This window comes from Sorex araneus, chromosome 11 (assembly GCF_027595985.1).
Source record: "Sorex araneus isolate mSorAra2 chromosome 11, mSorAra2.pri, whole genome shotgun sequence".
NCBI classification, from domain to species: domain Eukaryota; kingdom Metazoa; phylum Chordata; class Mammalia; order Eulipotyphla; family Soricidae; genus Sorex; species Sorex araneus.
The window spans coordinates 55,627,766-55,650,264 of NC_073312.1; the positions used below are offsets into that span (position 1 = coordinate 55,627,766).

At 38.0% G+C, this 22,499-nt stretch overlaps 1 protein-coding gene across 1 annotated transcript in view; it reads right to left on the bottom strand.

Moving 5' to 3' along the window:
* PCDH15 (protocadherin related 15) overlaps nt 1-22,499 on the bottom strand; it is a 1,456,321-nt gene that overhangs the window by 372,323 nt on the left and 1,061,499 nt on the right. Inside the window, exons 8-10 of the mRNA XM_055118856.1 lie at nt 20,074-20,193; nt 8,469-8,579; nt 768-938 (exon numbers count right to left, since the gene is read on the bottom strand). Of these exons, the coding sequence (XP_054974831.1) occupies nt 768-938; nt 8,469-8,579; nt 20,074-20,193 (402 nt within the window). The remainder of the gene's footprint in view (nt 1-767; nt 939-8,468; nt 8,580-20,073; nt 20,194-22,499) is intronic.

The window sequence follows — 22,499 nt, forward strand, 5'->3', positions numbered from 1 at the left end:
CTCTTAGTGATTTTAATTCTTGAAAGTATCATCATCATATCATCATAATCATATCATCATCATTATCATTATTACTTTAAGGATATACGCTGACATATCAACTCAGCAAGAGAACCATTTTCCTTATAATTTTTATTATCTCACATGAATATCTGCCATTCAAGGAGGTCTCTATGATGTGAATTCAAGGCTGACAACAATTTATAGCTCCATTTGACTTAGAAAAAAGTAAAAGCAAACAACCAATGCAAAATCAAAAGCAGACAATTGTCATTCATTCCTCACATTTCTGTTCCTTTACAATGCATAGTTAAGAAATAAACATTGCATTAAGGATTGAATTAATGCCCACCTCCAATTCACAAGGTAAAATCCCCAAAATTATTTCAAATATTTTAAAAACTAATAGTGTCTTTTTTGCCTAAATGTCCCTTGGCTTAAGACTTCTATATTTACATGTGAAATTAAGGAAATACTGGAATTATGTATTGGAATTTCCAAGATTATGTTATCAACTGAGCTCTTGAAAATATTTACATAATAATAGTTTGTTGCATACGGCATACTTTCCACTTTGTACTTTTTATATTAAAAAAATTCCCATTCTATGTGAAAAACATTTCCATAGTTATTTCCATATATTTCAGTCACCTAGTGTTAAAAAAAAAGTCTGTTATCCACACTTAATGTACCTATGAAATAGCTGAACAAAGTTTTATTCCGTTAAAGAGACTTAAGTGAAGAAGAAAAGATGAAAGGATATTTACCGGAGTTCTTAGCTCAGGTATGGCAGCTTGATAGGTAAGTGGTCGACAATCACGAGTGTTTGGCACAAGGACACAAGGGAGAAACATTGGACCCAAGTCATCTCCATCCAGAATATCCACTGTGAGGGTGGTGGTGGTGGTTCGCCGTTCATTCAGATTTTGTGCACGGTCCTGTGTGAGAGAGAAGCAAAGAGAATGAAATGGCCTGTGATCATTTGAGGATTATATAGATGTTTTTCTCTTTTTAAAAAATATTTAAAACTTATGTTGCTTTTCACGATGGGTTTCAAACTTGCATGAGTTTATATAAAACATTGACCCTTAAGCTCTTTCCCTATTTAAAAATGATCCTTAGTAGAGCTGTTGGGATTGTTTACAGGAGTACAGGGGCTAAAGTGCTTGTCTCACACACTGTCTACCCCATTTCCATGTCCGGAACCACAGTTGATATCCAAAATCCCTGTCAGGAGTGATCCCTGAGCAGACAGTCCTAAGAACAGCCCTTGTAGCCTAAAAAATAAAGAAAAGCAAATCTTCTTTTTCAGCTCCATGCAATATTTCATTCATTTCAAACAGGTTCTCTCCTGAATGAGTTGTTCAAGAAGGTCACAAAATTACATGTTCTCAGGTACGGTATCAAATAGAAAAACATCTATTGGTGGAATTTTCCAATAGCAGCCTATCTGTATTTTAACTACGATGTGCAGGTCTATTGTAAGATTATGATCAAAATATGAGGACTAAAATTTTTAAGCATTCAAACTATGGAGTGTGCACTCTTAGACTTATAGAGAGATTATTTTAAACTAAAGTCATTTAAATTTCATTATAGAGGAATAGACGTTTCCTGCGGCTGCCTTTAGCCCACTTAAAAACAAACAAACAAAAAGATTTCTGAAGTGAGGATGCCTAGTAAATCCTCGGTATAGGAACGCTCTGGCTAAGAAAAATCAAACCAGACATCTGCACAGACAAATATTATCACAAGTTTTCTGCCTAGAAATTACCAAATAATTTTCTTACCATTGAAATATTCTTTCCCTTGATAAGAATGAAATATCATATAACTGCCCCAAAGTAGAGAGAGAGTATGGGAGAAATTGTCTGCCATAGAGACAGGAGGAGGGTTGGAAAGGAGGGCGTATGCTAGGGCCATTGGTGGTGGAGAATGTGCACTGTTGGAGGGATGGGTGCTTGATCATTGTATGACTGGAATTTACAGGTGAATGTTTTGTAACACTCTCATGGTGATTCAATAAAATAAAAGATAATAATTTTTTCTCTCCTCCACCACCATTTACCTTAGATTTACCTTACAATATTAAACCATTTACCTTACAGTATTAAACAAATTTTAATATTGAGCTGAAAGGGGAGGCATTTGGTTTGTTTGCTCTCATATTCACCTGAACGAACTATTTTTTTCATATTAACCTGTTGTTGTCCTTATAATTCACAAGATCCTGGCCTTGCCCTCTCAACCTGTGTTCTCTCTTGAACAGATATTCCTTTCTCTCCTTTCATGTCTTTTCTAAAAAATTTAATTTATTCTTTAATTAATGAATCACCATGAGGGCACAGATACAGATTCACACATTTTCGATCTTGTTTTTCCCTCATATAATGTTTGCAAACACATCCCTCCACCAGTGCCCATTCCCCACTACCAATAAACCCAGTATCCCTCCCACCCCCCAATCCCATCTCTTCCCCACCCCACCCTGCCTCTGTGGCAGGGTATTCCCTTTTGATCTCTCTATCTCCAATTGGGTGTTGTGGCTTTCAATAGGGGTACTGAGTGGCTATTGTGTTCAGTCTCTAGTCTACTTTCAGCATGCACCTCCTTTACCGCGAAGGATCTCCAACCACATTTTACTTGGTCTTCCCTTTTCTATCTGAGCTGCCTTTTTCCCCAGCATGTGAGACTAGCTTCCAAGCCATGGAGCCAACCTACTGGTACTTATTTCTACTATTCTTAGATATTAGTCTCCTACTCTGTTATTTTATATTCCACAGATGAGTGTAAACTTTATATGTCTTTCTCTTTCTGATTCATTTCACTTAGCATGATACTTTCCATGTTGATCCATTTATACGCAAAGTTCATAACTTCATTTTTTCTAACAGCTGCATAGTATTCCATTGTATAGATGTACCAAAGTTTCTTTAACCAGTCATCAGTTCTCGGGCACTCGGGTTTTTCCAGATTTTGGTTATTGTAAACAGTGCTGTGATAAACATAGAAGTGCAGATGTCATTTCAACTCTACTTTTTTGTTTTCCGGGATATATTCCTAGCAGTGGTATTGTTGGGTCAAATGGGAGCTCAATTTATAAATTTTTTAGAAGCATTTATATTGTTCTCCAGAAGGGCTGAACCGGTCAGCATTCCCACCAGCAGTGTAGAAGGGTCCCTTTCTCCCCACATCCTCTCCAACAGCGGTTGCTTTTGTTCTTTTGGATGTGTGCCATTCTCTGTGGTGTGAGGTGGTATCTCATGGTTGTTTTGATCTGCAACTCCCTCATGATTAGTGATGTAAAGCACTTTTTCATGTGCCTTTTGGCCATTCATATATCTTTCTTGGGAAAGTTTCTGTTCATTTTTTCACCCCATTTTCTGATGGGGTTGGATGTTTTCTTTTAGTAGAGTTCAACCAGTGTCTTATATACCCTTGATATTAACCCCTTATCTGATGGGTATAGGTTGAATATCCTTTCCCATTCTGTAGACTGTCTTTGTATTCTGGTCACTGTATCTTTTGCGGTGCAAAAGTTTCTTAGTTTAATGTAGTGCCATTTGTTTATCTCTGTTTCCTCTTGGTTGGTCAGTTGCGTGTCATCTTTGAAGAAACCGTTAGCTTCAATATCGTGGAGGGTTTTGCTGACCTTGTCTTCAATGTACCTTATGGTTTGGGGTCTGATGTTGAGGTCTTTAATCCATTTTTATCTGACTTTTATGCATGGTGTCAGGTTGAGGTCTAAGCCCATTCTTTTGCATGTGGTTGTCCAGTTGTGCCAGCACCATTTGTTAAAGAGGTTTTCCTTGCTCCACTTCACATTTCTTGCTCCTTATCAAAGATTAGATGGTCATACATTGGGTTGTGTGTAGGGATATTCCACCCTGTTCCACTGGTCTGAGGCTATGCCTTTGTTCCAGTACTATGCTTTTCTGATTATTACTGCTTTGTAGTAAAGTTTGAGGTTGGGGAGGTTATGTATCCCGTCATCTTTTTCCCAAGAATTGTTTTAGCAACCCATGGGTGTTTGTTGTTCCCTGTGTATTTCAGGATTGCTTGATCCATTTCTTTGAAGAATATCATGGGTATCTTTATAGGGATCGCGTTGAATCTGTATAATGCTTTGGGCAGTATTGCCATTTTGACAATGTTGATTCTCCCTAGCCATGAGCAGGGTATATGTTTCCATTTCCTCATGTCCTCTTTTATTTCATGGAGTAGCGTCTTATAGTTTTCTTTGTAGAGGTCTTTTACTTCCTTGGTTAAGCTGATTCCAAGGTACTTGATTTTCTGGGGCACAATTGTGAATCCAATTGCTTTTTTCATGTCCCTTTCCTCTGTCTCATTGTTTGCATAGAGGAAGGCCATGGATTTTTGGGTATTGATTTTGTAGCCTGAAACTTTACTATATAAGTCTATTGTTTCTAAGAGTTTCTTAGTAGAGGCTTTAGGCTTCTCTAGATATAGTATCATACTGTCTGAAAATAGTGAGAGTTTGATTTCTTCCTTTCCTCTCTGGATGCCATTGATATCTTTTTCTTGCCTAAGAGCTATCACAAGTACTTCCAGGACTATATTGAACAGAAGTGGTGAGAGTGGGCATCCTTGTCTTGTGCCTGATCTTAGAGGAAAGGCCCTTAGTTTTTCCCCATTGAGGATAATGCTTGCCATAGGCTTGTGGTAGATGGCTTCGACTATCTTGAGGAAAGTTCCTCCAAAACCCATTTGGTAAGGGTTTTCATCATGAAAGGATGTTGGATCTTGTCAAATGCTTTCTCTGCATCTATTGATATGATCATATGGTTTTTATCTTTACTTTTGTTGATGTGATGGATTATGTTGATTGATTTCCGAATGTTAACCATCCTTGTATCCCTGGGATGAATCCCACTTGGTCATGGTGTATGATCTTTATGATAAGTTGTTGGATCCTATTTGCTAATATTTTGTTGAGGATCTTTGCATCAGTGTCCATCAGGGATATTGGCCTATAATTTTCTTTCTTAGTGGTGTCTTGGTTTGCTTTTGGTATTAGGGATATGTGCTTCATAGAAACTATTTGGGAGAGTTCCTGTTTTTTCAATTTCCTGGAAAAGCTTGAGGATAACTGGCAACAGGTCTTCTTTAAATGTTTGGAAGAATTCATCAGTGAATCCATCTGGACCTGGGCTTTTGTTTTGGGGGAGACTTTTGGTCACAGTTTCAATTTCTTGATATTAATGGGTCTATTGAGGTATTCCAAGACTTCTTGGTTCAGTCTTGGGAGATTGTAGGAGTCAAGGAATTTATCCATTTCTTTTAGGTTCTCTTGTTTCATGGCATATAGACTTTCAAAGTAGTCTCTGATGATCTTTTGAATTTCATTGGTTTCTGTTGTTATGTCCCCCTTTTCTTTCCTGATTCAGTTTATTAGGGTATTCTCTCTCTTTCTTTGTGAGTCTTGCTAGCGGTTTATCAATCTTGTTTATTTTCTCAAAGAACCAGCTCTTGGTTTCATTGACCTTTCGGATTGTTTTCTGGGTTTCCATATCGTTAATTTCTGCTCTAATTTTTATTATTTCCTTCCTTTGGTCTGGTTTGGGTTCCTTTTTATGGTCCTTTTCTAAGGCCTTGAGCTGTGAAGTCAAGCTGTCTGTGTAGACCCTTTCTTCCTTCCTAAGGAATGCTTGCAGAGCTATAAATTTTCCCCTTAACACAGCTTTAGGTGTGTCCCATAGATTTTGGTTGGTCGTGTCTTCATTTTCATTTGTTTTGAGGTATCTCTTGATTTCTTTCTTGATTTCCTTCCTGACCCACTCACTGTTCAACACTGAGCTGTTAATTTCCAGGTGTTTGCTTTGATTCTCTGTCTCTGTGTGTGGTTAGCTTCTATCTTCAGCGCATTGTGGTCTGAGAAGGTAGTTGATACAATTTCTATTTTTCTGATTCTATTGAAGTATGTTTTGTGGCCCAGTACATGGTCTACTTTGGAAAATATTCCGTGTGCACTGAAAAAGAATGTGTATTCTTTCTTTTTCGGGTGTAAAGCCCTGTATAGGTCTATTAGGCCTCTTTCTCCTACTCCTTCCTTCAGTCTCAGTATTTCCTTGGAGAGTTTTATTCTTGTCGATCTATCCAGAGGTGATAAGGTGGTGTTGAATTCTCCGACTACTATTGTGCTGCTAGCAATGTCCTCCTTAAAGTCTGTTAGGACTTGTTTTAACTATTTCTCTGGTTGCTCATTAGTTGTGTATACGTTTAAGAGTGTGATTTCTTCCTGTTGTACATATCCCTTTATAAATAGAAAGTGATCTTCGCTGTCCCTTCTAATCTTTTTCGACCTGAAATCTATATTGTAGGATATTAGTATTGCAACCCCAGATTTTTTGAGGGAGTTGTTTGCTTGCAGTATTGTTTTTCATCTTTTGACTTTCAGTCTGTGTTTGCTGACTGTTCAGGTGTGTTTCTTGTAGGTAGCAGAATGTTTGGTTTTATTTTGAATCCATTTTGCCAATCTGTGTCTTTTAATTGGTGCACTTAGGCCATTGACATTGAGGAAGATTATTGTCAGGGGGTTTTCTATCATCTTTCTGCGGGGTTTGTTGTTCTTATAGGGTTTTACCTTGTCTTACAAATGCCCTTTTAGTCCTTCTTTTAATCTTGGTTTTGAGTCTATGAAGTTCCTTAGTTGTTGTTTATTCATGAAATTGTGTATGGATTTTTTGAGTTTAAATGAGAGCTTAGCCGGATAAAGTATTCGTGGTGAAGCATTCATTTCATTGAGCTTTTTCACTATATCCCACCACTGTCCTCTGGCTTGAAGGGTTTCCTCTGATAAATCTGCTGTGAATCTAAGGGGTGCTCCTTTGTATGTGATTTTTTTTGACCTTGCTGCTTGCGGTATTGTTTCTCTATCCATGGCATCCATCATTCTGACTATGATAAGTCTTGGGTTCTTTTTATTAGGGTCCCTTCTAGCTGGCACTCTTCTGTCTCCTAGGATCTGAACATCTGCATTATCCAGCTCTGGAAACTTTTCAGCAATTTCTTTAATTGTGGCTTTCTCATTAGGGTTGCCTCCCTGTCCTTCTGGAACTCCAATGATTCTTATGTTATTCCTCATGGCATCATCCCCTAGGTCTCTGATTCGCCCTACAGCTATTTTAATATCTTTTCCAATTGTCTGTTGTAGCCTGTGGGCTTTCTGTTGCTCATCTTCAAGCTCACTAATTCTCTCTTCAGCTGTAGTCATTCTGCTGTTGAGAGGTTTTCCTTTTTAATTAATTAATTAAATTTTTTTGCTGGATCAGGAGGATTAGGATTGGAGTGTGGAGTGTGGTTTTGGGGCCCCACATTTGGCAATATTCAGGGATGATTCCTCGTTTAAGTTCAGGGATCATTTGTGACATCTTCTAGAGCCTAGAACAGTCTTCTAGGCAAGTGCCTTTAAGCCCAATACTATATTTTCAGCCCAACTATTTTTTTTTATTGCTTTGAGGTCATCATTGTTCCCCGATGCTCAGATCTAGAAGGCCAACCAAACCATGTAATACATGCATCGTACTCATTCCTTTCACATACTTCCTCAAATTTCTTTCCTGAAATGCTGACATTTCAGAAAAAGCACCTGCAGGGGTGCCTCAGTCCCTCTCTTCAATGCCTCCACACCAGACAAATCCCCTGAAGTGCTTGCTTTGTGATCCAGTACTGTGAAGTGGAGAAGTTGGATGGGAGAGATGCTTGGATTTTTTTTCTCAGATTAAATGAGTTTATGGTACAATTCTCTCTAGTTCTGGGAGATTAAGAATTGGTAAAAACAGTCAAATTTCAGAGAAAGGCAGAGTATAAGGAGACAAATAATTGGTTTTCGTGGGTATACTTTAATGGTTGAAACAACTTGAGATACAATTATTTATCTAGTTATAATAAGCAAACATATTTTTTTCCTGTTGACTTGTGCCCACATATATAGTTCATGATAACAGTGTAGCTAGTAGTTAGTGGGGAGCTATGCAGTAAATGATAGGCAGGAAAATTAAAAAAAAATTCTTACTCAATAGCTATTCAAAACCCTTAGTGGACTTTATCCCATGAGAAGTTAATAGAAATGCAAGCATGAATTTATCCTCTAAATATTTTATTCAGAGGTCTAAGATTGAGTCCAGTAATCTGTCTTATTAATGTGTCTACTCCCTGGAGATTCTGCTGCATATCCTTGGTTTATGAGACTCAATAAAAATATTAAAAACAAGCAGAGGATTGGGTATGAATGATTCTGAGAATGAAGAACAGAGCTCATGGAAACTATTTTTCACTGCATCCTATCCCATCTAGCAGACAATATTAAAATTTCACTAAAGCCAGAGTTATGCTGTTGAGGTTATAAAGTTTATTGTACAGTCTCAGAGAGCACTTGCATATATAAAAGATGATTTTTTTAAACTGCATTAGTTCAGAGGAATACAAAAATAAAGTTGAATACTCACATTAGCTTGGATGATGACATAGTAGCGAGTCTTATCTTCATAGTTTAGTCTTTTTCTTAATACCACATTTCCAGTTAACATGAGTGGAATTTCAAAGGTGTCATTGGATGTCTTAAATAAGAAAAGAAAAAATTTCAGATCACCTGAGTGTAAGATTAGAAAACTCAATGCTGTAATTTAATATCCTCAAGAACCACAGATGGCATGCTTTTCTTTTTAAAATAGAACTTGACCCACTAGCCGCTGCCGCCGCTCCAGCATGACCGAGGAGGCCAAAAGAGCTACTTTGGACACCAGCAGCCCACTGAAAAACTTCCAGTATATGAACTGAGCATTTCCGCCAGGTGCCCCTGCGGGGGCCCGGTATTTCTCTACATTTTCCCATCTTATGAGCACCATAAAAGGGTAAAAGATTGTAGTGATAGAATTTCAGGCAGAATTTTCCCTGGACTTTATACAGAAACCCTAAACCGTGCGACCGCTGCTGTGGCCGCGCGACCTAATGTCATCTAATCATCAGCAATAAGAAATGGTTCCTTTGTAACGGGTTGGACTTTGGGGGGATAATCCTAACAAGAATAGTAAGTCTTTTGTTGAAATATTGAAGGCAATCATAGTGGTAGCCATCTCTCTAGACTGAACTAAGCTATAACCCCACGCCGGCTGAGGGGAAGAAATATTTCTTTCTTGGGAAGAAATGTGGCGTGGCGTTAACTATATTATGATGTCCATTAAGCAGACACGAACCTGGTGGCCTGGGAACGGGATATAAAGAAACAAAAGAAATTATGTACATGGAACAGCGGGATGCTGGTGGAGCTGGGGCCGATACCAGTGCACTACTATTGGTTCCAGAAACTGCTTGCAGACATGCTGCTAGACTATCAACTAAGCTATAGCCCCACGCCGGCTGATGACGGGAAATAACCATCTTTCTAGGTTTCTTCTCCCTCGGTCAGGCAGCGTGGCGTCAATCATACTATGAAGATTACTAAGCAGGCATGAACTTGGTGGTGCGGGAAGGAGGGGGGAAAAAAAATGAAGAAAAGTTATGTAACAAACAGCGGGACTTAATATCTCTACATTCTCAGCAATGGAAAACTATCAAATGATTCCTTGGCAGTAGGACTGCCTTTTTCTTGGGTGGGGGAGCTCCAGCAACAATAGTGAGTTATGAGTTGACACATGGAATGTAATCAAGATAAAGAGTAAACGAAATGAAACTTATCACTTACAAGGGGGGGACTGGGGGGATGGGAGGGGGCGGGAGGTGGGAGGTATACTGGGGTGGTTGGTGATGGAATATGGTGAAGGGAAGGGTGTTTGAGTATTGTATAACTGGCATAACCCTAAGAACTATGTAACTTGCCACATGGTGATTCAATAAAAATAAATAAATAAATAAAATAAAATAGAACATGAATGTAAGTTTCATAATTAATTGACTTTTCTATAGCCACTTCAAATTAGCTTTATTTCTCCATTGAGAAAACATTGGTTTAAAGGAACATAAATACTTATATGTTTTAGGGTATGGATTTATATTGAATTTCAATAATTAAATAAGTACTTTGATAGTAATAACAAGAAATTTTTTCTGAGATAATTTTTAATGTCTTCTTATTATCAGAACACCCCCCAAAATTGGTTATTTCTACACATACAATAAGCTATCTGGAAATCTTTCCTGTTATTATATTATCTTTTCACAATTGTTTTTATGTTTTGTTTATTATTTTTTTTTTTTTGCGTTTAGGGTCACACTTGGCTATGCTCAGGGGTTACTCCTGACTCTGCACTGAGGAATTACCCCTGGCAGTGCTCAGGGGATAATACAGGATGCTGGGGATCAAATCTGGGTCAACTACATGCAAAGCAAATGCCCTTCCTGCTGGGCTGTTGCACAGGTCTCTTCAACACTGTTATTTTTTTTTTTCTTTTGGGGTCACACCCAGCAATGCTCAGAGGTTACTCCTGCCTCTGTGCTCAGGAATTACCCCTTCACAACTATTTTTAACACCACAGTGATAGGCATTACCATCTATGGTTTTTATTATAATATTTCTTTCAAAAGTGGCTCATGGTCAGTAGTTTTACTGTTTTTTTGTTTTGTTTTGTTTTGGAGACAACACTTGATTGTGCTCAGAGTTTGTTCCTGGCTTTGCACTCAACGTTCACTCCTAGCTCAATTGGGGGGGTGGGCATGTGGTACCAGGGACTGAATACAGGTTGGTCACATGAGAAGCAAGTGCCTTATACGCTGTACCATCTCTCCGGTCCTGTACTGCCATTATTTTAAGTATTCATTTTTTTACTTAAGTTGCTTTGTTTGTTTTGGGCCACACTAGTGACACTCAGGTTACTCCTGGCTCTGCACTCAGGAATTAATCTTGGCAGTGCTCAGGGGATAATATCGAATGCTAGGATTGAACCCAGATTGGTTTAACCCCCCCCCCCACTGTACTATTGCTATGCCCACCAAAGAGTATATTTTTTTAGAAATAATCCATAATATTTTATTTTTTAAACAGGTCTTAGAACTTTTGCTCAACTTCATGTCTTCTATATAATCAGATTAAAATTCTTTCTGATAATATGCAACTTAAAGAATAATTTCTAACATTTCAGCACTGTTGTTGGAATGTCACCCTCAGTGTAGCAGTATATTCACTCCTGAATAGCATAGTTTATTGAGAAAGTTTCTTAGCTTTATATTCCACAAATGAGTGCAGTCCTTCTATGTCTGTCCATCTCTTTCTGACTCATTTCACTTAGCATGATACTCTCCATGTCTATCCATTTATAAGCACATGGCAGTAGATACAAAGGCCAGGAAAACTGCCCCATAGCTGGAAGCCTGCTTCATGAGCGGAGGGGAGAATGCAGATGGAATAGAGAAGGGATCACTAGGAAAATGATGGCTGGAGGAATCAGTTTTGATGGGAGATGTGTGCCGAAAGTAGATAATGGACCAAACCTGATGGCCTCTCAGTGTCTGTGTTGCAAGCCATAATGCCCCAAAATAGAGATAGAGTATGGGGAATATTGTGTGTCATGGAGGCAGGGGAAGGGTGGGAAAGGAGGGGGATACCCAGGATATTGGTGGAGGGGAATGTGCACTAGAGAAGGGATGCGTGTTTGATCTTTGATCACTGTGAGATCATGAAAGCTTGTAACTATCTCACGGTGATTTAACATTTTTTTTTAAAAAAAGAAAGGAAATTAGGGTGGAAAAATAAAAATGACAACCAGAAAATTGAAAAAAAAAAAAAGGTTTCTTAGCTTTAAGAAATACCTCACAAACTCTTATAGTTTAGTGCAGTTTTTTTTCATTTTTTAAAATTTTTTTCAGTTTTTTTTATTTTTTAATTTTATTGAATCACCATGAGATAGTTACAAGCTTTCATTTTGGGTTACAATCTCACAATGATCAAACACCCATCCGCACATTCCCCACCACCAATATCCCGGGGTATAACCCCATTTTCCCACCTTCCCCCTGCCTCCATGGCAGACAATATTCCCCATACTCTATCTCGATTTGGGGGCATTATGGTTTGCAACATAGACACTGAGAGGTTATCATGTTTGGTCATCATGTTTGGTCCAATATCTACTTTCGGCATGTATCTCCCATCAAAACTGGTTCCTCCAGCCATCATTTTCTTAGTTATCCCTTCTCTATTCTGTCTGCCTTCTCCCCTCCACTCATGAAGCAATCTTCCAGCTATGGGGCAATCCCCCAGGCCCTTGTATCTACCGTCCTTGGATGTCAGCTTCATGTGATGGTACCATACACTCCACAAATGAGTACAGTCCCTCTATGTCTGTCCCTCTCTTTCTGACTCATTTTACTTAGCATGATACTCTCCATGTTTATCCATTTATAAGAAAATTTCATGGCATCATCTCTCCTAACAGCTGCATAGTATTCTATGTGTAGATGTACCAAAGTTTCTTTAAGCAGTCATCTGTTTTAGGGCACTCGGGTTGTTTCCATATTTTGACTATTGTGAACAGGGATGCAATAAATATATAGGTACAGATGTCATTTCTACTGTGCTCTTTTGCATCCTCGGGATATATTCCCAGAAGTGGTATTGCAGGGTCATATGGAAGCTCAATTTCTAGGTTTTGAAGGACTGTCCATATTGTTTTCCAGAAAGGCTGGACCAGTTGGCATTCCCACCAACAGTGAAGGAGCGTCCCTTTTTCCTCACATCCACGCCAGCACTGGCTGCTTTTGTTCTTTTGAATGTGTGCCAGTCTCTGTGGTGTGAGATGATATCTCATTGTTGTTTTGATTTGCATCTTCCTGATGACTAGTGATGTAGAACATTTTTTCATGTGCCTTTTGGCTTTAGTGCAGTTTTTAACATGGCTAAATATCTTTCAAACCTGCAACAATTATAGTTTATTTTCAATGCTGACAGATAAAAAATTGTAAGATAAGATTGGATTCGCCTTAGCTCCTCCAGCAGAGTGTTTAAGGTTTATTTTAGCTACTTTCACTACACTCTTGATACTACATTTGATCTTAGCCAAATAGCCGAGAATCAACTGGAATGATAGCACAGCAGGTAGGGCATTTGCCTTGCACACGACCGACCTGGGTTTGGGTCCCTCTAGGAGAGCCCAGTCCCTCTAGGAGAGCCCAGCAAGCTACCAAGAGTATCTCACCTGCCTGGCAGACCCTGGCAAGCTACCCGTGCTGTATTCAATATGCAATAACAGTAACAACAAATCTCACAATGGAGACATTACTGTTGCCCGCTCCAGCAAACTGATGAACAATGGAACCTTTGGATGCACAAGGGGATGACAATGACAGTGTTACAGTGCTACTCCCACAACAGTGCCCCTGAGGCACACCCAAATTCCATCAAGCACTAATAATCCTATATCTCTTTTTTTCTTTCCTTTCCTTTATGTCATTTGCATGGTGTACTTAGCAATGGCATTTTTGTATAGGCACAGGAAGATAGTTTATGCTATGCTTTATAACATGGGAGTTAATTGACTCCAAAATAATATTTACTCCTGGCATCCATATTTACTTTACTTAAGCTTCAGTTGCTCTTAGTTCTTAGCACTCCAAGAGCAGGGTCCTTATGAAGAGATTGGGTGAACCAAGGATAAGCTGTAAGCAACCCTGTCATTGAAAGGAGACAAGCTAAGCTCCTTAAGTATAATAAGTTAAGAGCATGGTCATGGACAAACTCTGTCATGACCCAAAAAGAACTGAATAAGGACCCTGCTAGGATTAGGAAAAACTAACCTGGCCTGAGGACTGTGGTCTGGAATATATGGTGAGATGTCCCTAGGAAGAGCCAACCATTAAGCTTAATATATATTTTACTGTTTTCATACAAAATGACTAGAAATATAATAAGAAGTAAATTTACTATGATTGTGTAGATGGATTACTAGCTGAGGAACGGAAAAAAGCAATACATCCTGGATGGAATCCTACTCTTAGGCAGAAGTCCTCATAATCTGGAGTTCGGAACCTCAAATGAGATTTTGTCCTTGAGTTAATTTCCTGAAGGAGTGGCTTTACCTCTATTTGTTGCTATGATAATGTCCAACCCCAGCTTTGTGTGACCCCACCCTCATGATTGCTATCTAACTATGCTGTAAGAGGTAAGGAGATGAGACATTGAAGAGTAGAGCAGGAGAATGGAGCCTTTGGAGATTTTGGGGACTTGGGGACTTCGGGATTAGAAGGAGGACTAGATGACGATGATGACTGGAAGTAGAGTTCTATGAGACAAGGAAGGGGTAACGAAGGAGAGGACTTTGAAGTCTATGAGGAGACTAGGATGATGGAACTATGATGACTGGGAGCATAAGCAAAACTACGGCTATGATTGTGCCATGAGGAGATCAGATAACAAGGGGGAAGGGAGAGAAATAAACTGATTGATGATCAGCCTGTGTCCCAGTTTCTCCATTTCCCTGGTCCTGCCCATAGCTGCTGTCATGATCGAGCCTGGGGAGGAGGCGGCTCCTGGCCAATGAACTCTTGAGTTTCTGACACCCCACCATACCCTTGTTTTCTTGGAACTCACATAAAATTATTTTGTGTAGTTGGAAAAAAACAAACCAGCAGAAAGAAGAGGGAGAGAAGAAAGTGAAGATGAGTAAATGAAGGAAGAATAAAGCAAATGGAAAAAAGGGAGAAGGAAGAATGAAAGAAAGGTAGATGTGTGTGTGTGTGTGTGTGTGTGTGTGTGTGTTAAATTTTTGTTTGGTTTGTTTTGATTTGGGGGCCACACCAAAACTGCTCAGAACTGATACCTGGCAGGGCTCAGGGAACAATATATGTGCTGGGGATTGGACCCAGGTTGGCCAGACAAGTGCTACCAGTATACTGTCAATGTGGTCTATGGGAATTCATTTTTGAAGTGGGATGGAATCGTGAAATAGATGATGCCCTCTCACATTCTATTTCTTTATTTTTATCTCTACAGTTTAGTTCATCAACAGAGAAGATGATCAGAACTGAGTAATATACTATCTTGTAAATTATTAAGTTCCTAAAAGAGAGATCAGAAATAGCTGTTAGTTTTATTTTGGGGGAGGGGCAGGATTTTGTTGTGACACACCCATATGTGTTCGGGGATCACTCTTTACAGTGCTTGGGGTGTCAAAGAACAGACAGTGTTGGTCACCCCTATACAATCTCTAGTCCTTGACCTGTTTTACACAAAAAGAACTTTATTCATTATAAAATCATTATACTGGGTATTATGAATAAATGATTTTATGAAACCAAGAGCCCTCATGTTATAATTTACCTCATTGCAAAAGTAATACAGTATGAGATCTTAGTAGCTTAATTAAATGTAAGAAAATGTATTTTTGTTTAGTCTACAATATTCTGATCATATCTGAAATTTAGACTGAATTATATGCTGACCAAATCAGACTGATGATTTATTAAAATCTTTTTCATTTAACCTTGTTCCTAAATTTTCAATTCAGAAAAAACAAATTTATTTCAGGTTTAACACCTTACAAAAGAGATTATATCTTACATTTTTCTCCTTTCTCTTAAAGCCACAGTGATTCAATTATATTACTGAGAAGGACAAACTACTCAGAAGGGTAAAAATACAAAAATAATACCACATACTAAAACTTCTGTTTAATACCTTCAAGAAAGAAGCTTCCCACTCATATAGCCTAAATCCCCATCGTGTTTTCCTAAGGGGGCAGAAGTAGTAATTCCAAACACCGTATTGCTTAACTTAGTTCACTGGAGACTGCTTGCAAGGGTTTTATCATCAGTTTTCTCTGCATCAATTTTACTAAAACACTTAACGTGCTGAGGAAACATCACTTAAGTCTGGCATTGTATTTGCTTTATTTTTGGTTTTTGGAGGGCCAGGTTGTACAGTTTCTCAGGGCTTCAGTCATCTGTCCTGGTGGGTCCAAGGGGACCATATAGGATACTAGGAACTGAAGTCAGGGTTAACTACATACACAACAGTGTCTCGCCCACTACATTATCACTCTGGCCTCAATTTTGGCATTTTTAAAAAGATTACGTTATAGGTAGAGGGTTGTGGGCACTTTGGTGGCTATGGGTTGCAAAATTGTGTACACCAATACCATTTGGCATTAGTGTAACCATCTAACTATAAAAAATACAAAAGATCAAAAATAAATGAATAAATAAATTATTGAGAAACAAATTTAAATTAAGAAAGAAAATAGTACAATAAATTCATTTGATCAATGTCGCAAACAATGGATTTTAAAATGCCAAGATATCTATTTTATTACCTGAAATATGAATATGGGTTATAATATCTATTATAAAATAATATTTTATATAAGATAAACTTCCCCAAGTGAAAATCTTTATGAATTATATGGTAAATTCTGACCTATTTTTATTTTGTATCTTGCTTTATTAAAATGAGTTAAATACCTTATGTTATATTACTTTATTATGTAAATATATCATGACTGTGATGAATATAGAAGTAGTTCATTATAGCCTTTAGTAATGTTGGGTTTACTAATTATTTGTAAAAATACATAAATCAAGAAATAATAAGCTATGATGATGGTACGAAATGCTAAATATGGTGACTTAACATAGCAAATTTCACCTTCTTATTCACCTTTTCTTTTCTTTTCTTTTTTTTTTTTTGAGGGAAGGCACACTTACTTGTGCTCAGGGCTTACTCTTAGTTTTGCACTCAGGAATCACTTCTGGAAATCTCAGGGGACCATATGGAGTGCTGGGGATTGCACCCTGGTAGTTTGAGTGCAAGTCCAGTACCGTACACACTGTATTATCTCTCTGGCCCTCTCTGCATATTTTATAAAGGTCAACAATTGTGCTTTGTTACGCTGCCCTTCAGGGAATTGTAATTTTTTTCTGAAAATCATTTTTTATTGACACTGAAGGGAAAATGATACTTTGTACATAGAGTCCACTTTGTCTTTATATTTTGCTAATTTTGTTTTAGGCATTGTGATTTACAATCTTGATATTGGCAGGATTTAATGCAAACACATTCTGACACCACACCCTCCACCATGTCCTAGTGTCCTGTCTCCTCTCCCCCATTTTGCCAAGTGATATGCTTCCTATTAAAGACTAATTCTCAATTTTCATTGTCTCCAAGTATTTGTTGTTTCCCTACAATATTACTTTATATACGACAGGTGACAGAGTTCTCCTGAGGCCTGAGGAGCACGGCATCCTCTCTCAGGCCCTTGCATTGAGTCATAGTTGTTTCTGATCAACGCTCCCGGGCCATTAAAGCATTTGGGAGTCCAGAAACAAAAGACTAAACAAAGCATCAGAACTATGTTCAGAGGGTGTCATCCTTTATCCACAGCAGTTACATTTTGCTAAAATATATATTTTCCCATTTGGTGATTTAGGAAATGAATCTGACTAAATAGTTTAACCAATCTCTAAAAAGAAAAAAAAAGGTATGATTTAAAATTGATGATGAACTCACAAAACCATAAAAGGGGAAGACATAAGGAATTAGTACACAAGAAGCAAAGAGTTTTAGTTTTACTAAAGTAAAAGATATAACAGATACTTAAAAGATACTTAAAGATAACATAAAAGATACTCCAAAAATAACATGCATTTCCTCACACTGCATATTAACTTTCTATTTTTTTTAAATTAGCACAATGTTATATCTAAAATATGTGACCTGAGCAATCTATACTTGCTAGCTTGTTGTTTCAACTGTAAACATGAAAGAATAGGAAATGGCCTTCCAAAAACATAAACTGGAAACATGTCATGTACTTAAAATTATTTTAAAATTGTCAGTGACAGAGTGACTGTGCAGTGGGTGAGGAACAACAACCAAGGTTTGATTCCTGGAACCCTGAATCAAGCCAGGAGTAAACACTGAGCACTTCTGTGTGTGCCCCACAAACCCAAATCCTCAACTTTCCAAAAACAAAACCAGAAAACAAAACTAAAGAGAAAAGAAAAAAAAATGTTTAGGAGTGGAAAGTACAATCAGCTGTTTTCCAATTTCCACTGGAAATACCCTGCCCACGGTGTCTATCATATGCCTTTCACGCATATTGTCCTTTTCTGGTACATTCTCTTGGTCTTCACATCTTGTTGGTGCCTTTGATCACAAACAAACGTGTCCAGGCATAGTTTTTAGGGTAAAAAACCCCCACAATTTTCCCAAATTTTTCTCTAGTGTTCTTTTTTTTTGTTCAAAAAATTTGAAAAAGCTTGAGGTAACTGCCAACTATTTTATTAGAATGCAGTTAACTAGGAGTGGTGTGTGTGTTACACATAAGTTGCTGTCCCGACTATAGCTTAGCAGTTGCTGAAATATCAGGCAAATCACTTAACCACTGAGACTATGTTCTCTCTTTTGGAGTAGGTACTCTATTACAAAATGATTAATGAGAATAAAGTGTGTTAAATTAATCACAACTCACTAATTTTTTATAATGAGTTTGTGATAAATCTTTTGTGAGCTCTCAGTCTTTGCACATAACACATATTTGATGTTGCTTTGAAGTATTGGTAAGAATCACAAATTTTAAAATAATGACATTGTTAGCCTCCACCTTACATTCTTAATGTTAAATGTATAAGAAAAGCATTCATTAGAGTAACTCTCTTAAAATTGATTTTGGAACTATGTTTTGGGACATTATAGAAGCTGCAAAAGGGTAAAAAAGTTAAGGGAGGAGTTGTAGACAACACCACTAGCTTTAGATTTAATAAAATATTTTAATCTCTGTTATGAAAGTAAATAGCATTGCCTCAAAAGCAATTAAGAAGGCAAGAGACATAGGACTGAGGTTAAAGCAGTTGCCTTGAATGAGGCTGACTCAGTTTGATCACTGGCACCACCTATGGTTCCCTACTCACCACTAGGAGTGATCCCCTGAGCACAGAGCACAAGCAGATGTGATCCAACTTAACTAGCAACTTAGCCAGCACCCCAGCCCCCCACCAGCCCTGCCCGAAGACAATGTTGTGGCTTATTGTTAATTAAAAAGAAAGTATATACAAAACATATACCTTGGGTCAGGAATGTGGTTCAAAGAGCTAGTGTATATGGTCTGTATGCAGGAAGTCTGGGTTCAATCCCCAGTACCTACTTAGATCCCCAATATCTTAAAGAGCAACAATGCTCTGGTAATCACTCAGAAGTAACTTGGGGATGGTCCCCCAAACAAAACAAAATGGTCTATAGCTAGACATTTTGTGCTCTTGAGTATTTTATATTTCATTATGCGGACTGGAGCCATAGCACAGAGGGTAGAATGTTTGCCTTGCATGAGCAGACATGGTGTTGATTCCTCCACCCCTCTCAGAGAGCCCAGCAAGCTACTGAGAGTATCCCGGAACAGCAGAGCCTGGCAAGCTACCTATGGCATATTCAATATGCCAAAAACAATAACAAATCTCACAATGGAGATGTTACTGGTGCCCACTAGAGCAAATAAATGAGCAACGGGATGACAGTGATACAGTGCTATGTGGTGGGGTGTGTCAGAAGGGCATTGGATATATGAGAATTTTGATCACCAGAAAAATTGTCTTTTTGAACTGGCAGTGGTAGTTTTATGACACATATATATTGCATTGATTATATCATCTCCAGAAATTTATTTAGAATGCTAAGAAGTCTAAAATAAGACAGAAATTAAGAAAAAATGTCATGCTATGATAAAACATGCCTAATGTCTTGAAAGAAATTTAATTTTTTGGGGGGTCACACCCTGCAATGCACAGGGGTCATTCCTGGCTCATGCACTCAGGAATTACCCCTTGTGGTGTTCAGGGGACCATATGGGATGCTGGGATTCGAACCCAGGTCAGCCGCATGCAAGGCAAACGCCCTACCCGCTGTGCTATCACTCCAACCCCAGAAATTTAAATTTTTAACTACCAATATAACAAAACTAGCTTCTAAAAGTCAAATGCAAGTTTGAAAGTACAAGTTTTAGATTTTTTCTAGTAATGATTATTACTAGAATGAATATAGTTTTGGGAGGTGAATAATACTACAGTAATATATCAGTAAATATAATTTTAATTCTTTTGAAGAAATCACATTGTTAAGAGGCACTTACATACCGGATCATCTGGATTATATTGAATAACATATTCTATCTGTCCATTTGGACCATCATCTATATCTGTAGCTCCATTGTCTCCTGAAAATCCTGTAAATATTGTGGTACCAACTGGAGTAAGCTGAAAAATAAATGAAAGAAATCACTTCAAATAAAATTTCATCATGGGCATAGCAGTAGTGACACTATAAAAATTAGCCTCTTACTAAACAAAAGAAGAGTAAACAGCTCCCCACAACCACAGCTCTGAAGCATTTTTTAAATAACACTTGTAAATGTTACAGAACTGATCTTGTAAAGGCTTAAAACATCTCAAAATCTCAGTCCTTGTTTTGTGTAAACAAACAAATGGCCTTGATTCTGTGTAAAGCACCTTTAGAATACTTAATTATCATCAGTACCTGTGTAGAAAAATTATTTCCTCTTCTTCCTTAATAAAAGTTGAGGTTTCAAATTATCTATACATGAGAATTTATGTTGCTTGAGAAAGTTAGTTTCTTTAAAATCCAAAACCAAGTTAAGAGACCAGGAAATCCCAGGTTGGCAATTATATGCAATCGCAAATTTTAGGAAGATAGGTTTGAGACAATAGATATTCAATCAGAGTAGAGAAGAGGGGACATTTCTTAAGTGATGCTTTAATAGTTGAATAGAGTCATTATGTGACAGAAATTGGAAAGTTAGTCCTATCTTTTCATTTTAGACTAAACAGCAACAATAAGAGGGAACAATAATAATATTAGCTTTTAGACTAAGTGTCCAGTTTTGTTTTATTTCTTTTTTATTGATCTCTAGGAGAAAAATAGTTTTTCTTGTCTATAGGACTTATACCTGTTGGATGCCTATAGCTAGAGTCTCTAGTCCTCATGCTTTAATTTGATATGTTCAAGCACATTTCAAATCAACTCTCAACAAAGGAGCACATACACAGCATTGCCCAAAACAAATCAGAATATGGTGATTTTTTGTGGTGTTTTTATTTTGCATTTTATTAAATGCTTGCATTGTTAAAGTAATATTTGTAAACAAAATCACTAGGACTCTATAGAGCAGAGATTATTTTATTTTGGAGGATATACATTTTGTAAATTTTTATCATGTATCTATGTTTCTATGTATTTCAAGAAGAGCTTGAATTGCTGTTACTGTTAACCTGTCTTACTAATTTTAACAAAATGCTGGCATTCTTTCTGTCATGAAAATAAGTAAGAAATTACAGAATCCACTTGCACCTCCATCTTCAATGAAATATAGATCTCATTTTTCAATACTTGCATACATAACACGATATTTGTAATTCTGAATCCATTAAAATGATGGCAGGACGCTCTGTGCCTAAAGACTTTGATTCCAGAAACCTAACACATTTGGGCATCCAGCGCAGCTTCTTATAGCAATGCACTGGGACTGTGAGCTGGGCTACAACTCCGTACTGCCTGGAGGTGGATCTTTCCTCCCCACCCTGTCCTCCTGCATGGAAAATGGCAGCGACAGCAACATCCACATGGCAGGAGCCACCTTCTAAGACTCCTAACCCAGAGGTATACGGTTTTTACACTTGGAGCTCCTAGGGAATCATGGGAAGTGGGTGTAACCGGCATGCCCTAGGCCCAGATAAATTCGGAGCTGCTAAGAGTGAAGCGGACCCTCTGCGCCTAAAGACTTTAATTCCAGAGACTTCTTATGGCAATGCACTGGGACTGTGAGCTGGGCTATGCAATTTCTGGCAGAATTTTCCCTGAACTTTATACAGAAATCCAAAACCGCAGCATCCCTGCGACTTAAAAACTGTAATTGTCAGCAATGTGAAAGGGTTCCTTTTTAACAGGTCTGACTTGGGGAGGAAACTCCAAATAATAACAGTGAGTTTTTGTTGAAATATTGAAGGTTATTAAAGTAGCAGCCATTTCTCTGGACTGTGAACTAAGCAACAACCCCATACTGGCTGAGAAGAGGAAATATCCCTCTTTCCTGGTTGTTTCCCATTTTCAGGGAGAAACGAGGCGTGGTGTCCACCATACTATGAGGTGCGGGAAGGGGGATAAGGGGAAAAAAAAAAGGAAAAGGAAAAAGGAAAAAAAAGAGTTATGTACTTGGAGCAGTGGGGCGACATATCTCTTCATTCTCAGCAATGGAAAACTAATTATCAAATGCTTCCTTGGTAGTAGGACTGTTTTTCTTGGGGGGAAACTCCAACAACAAGAGTGAGTTTTGTGTTGAAATATGGAACGTAATCAAGGTAAAGAGAAAATAAAGTGAAATTCATCAGTTATACAGCTGGGGGTAGGGGAGCGGGGACGGGGGGTATACTGGGGTTTTTGGTGGTGGAATATGGGCACTGGTGAAGGGATAGGTGTTTGAATATTGTATAATTGAGACATAAGCCTGAGAACTTTGTAACTTTCCACATGGTGATTCAATAAAAAT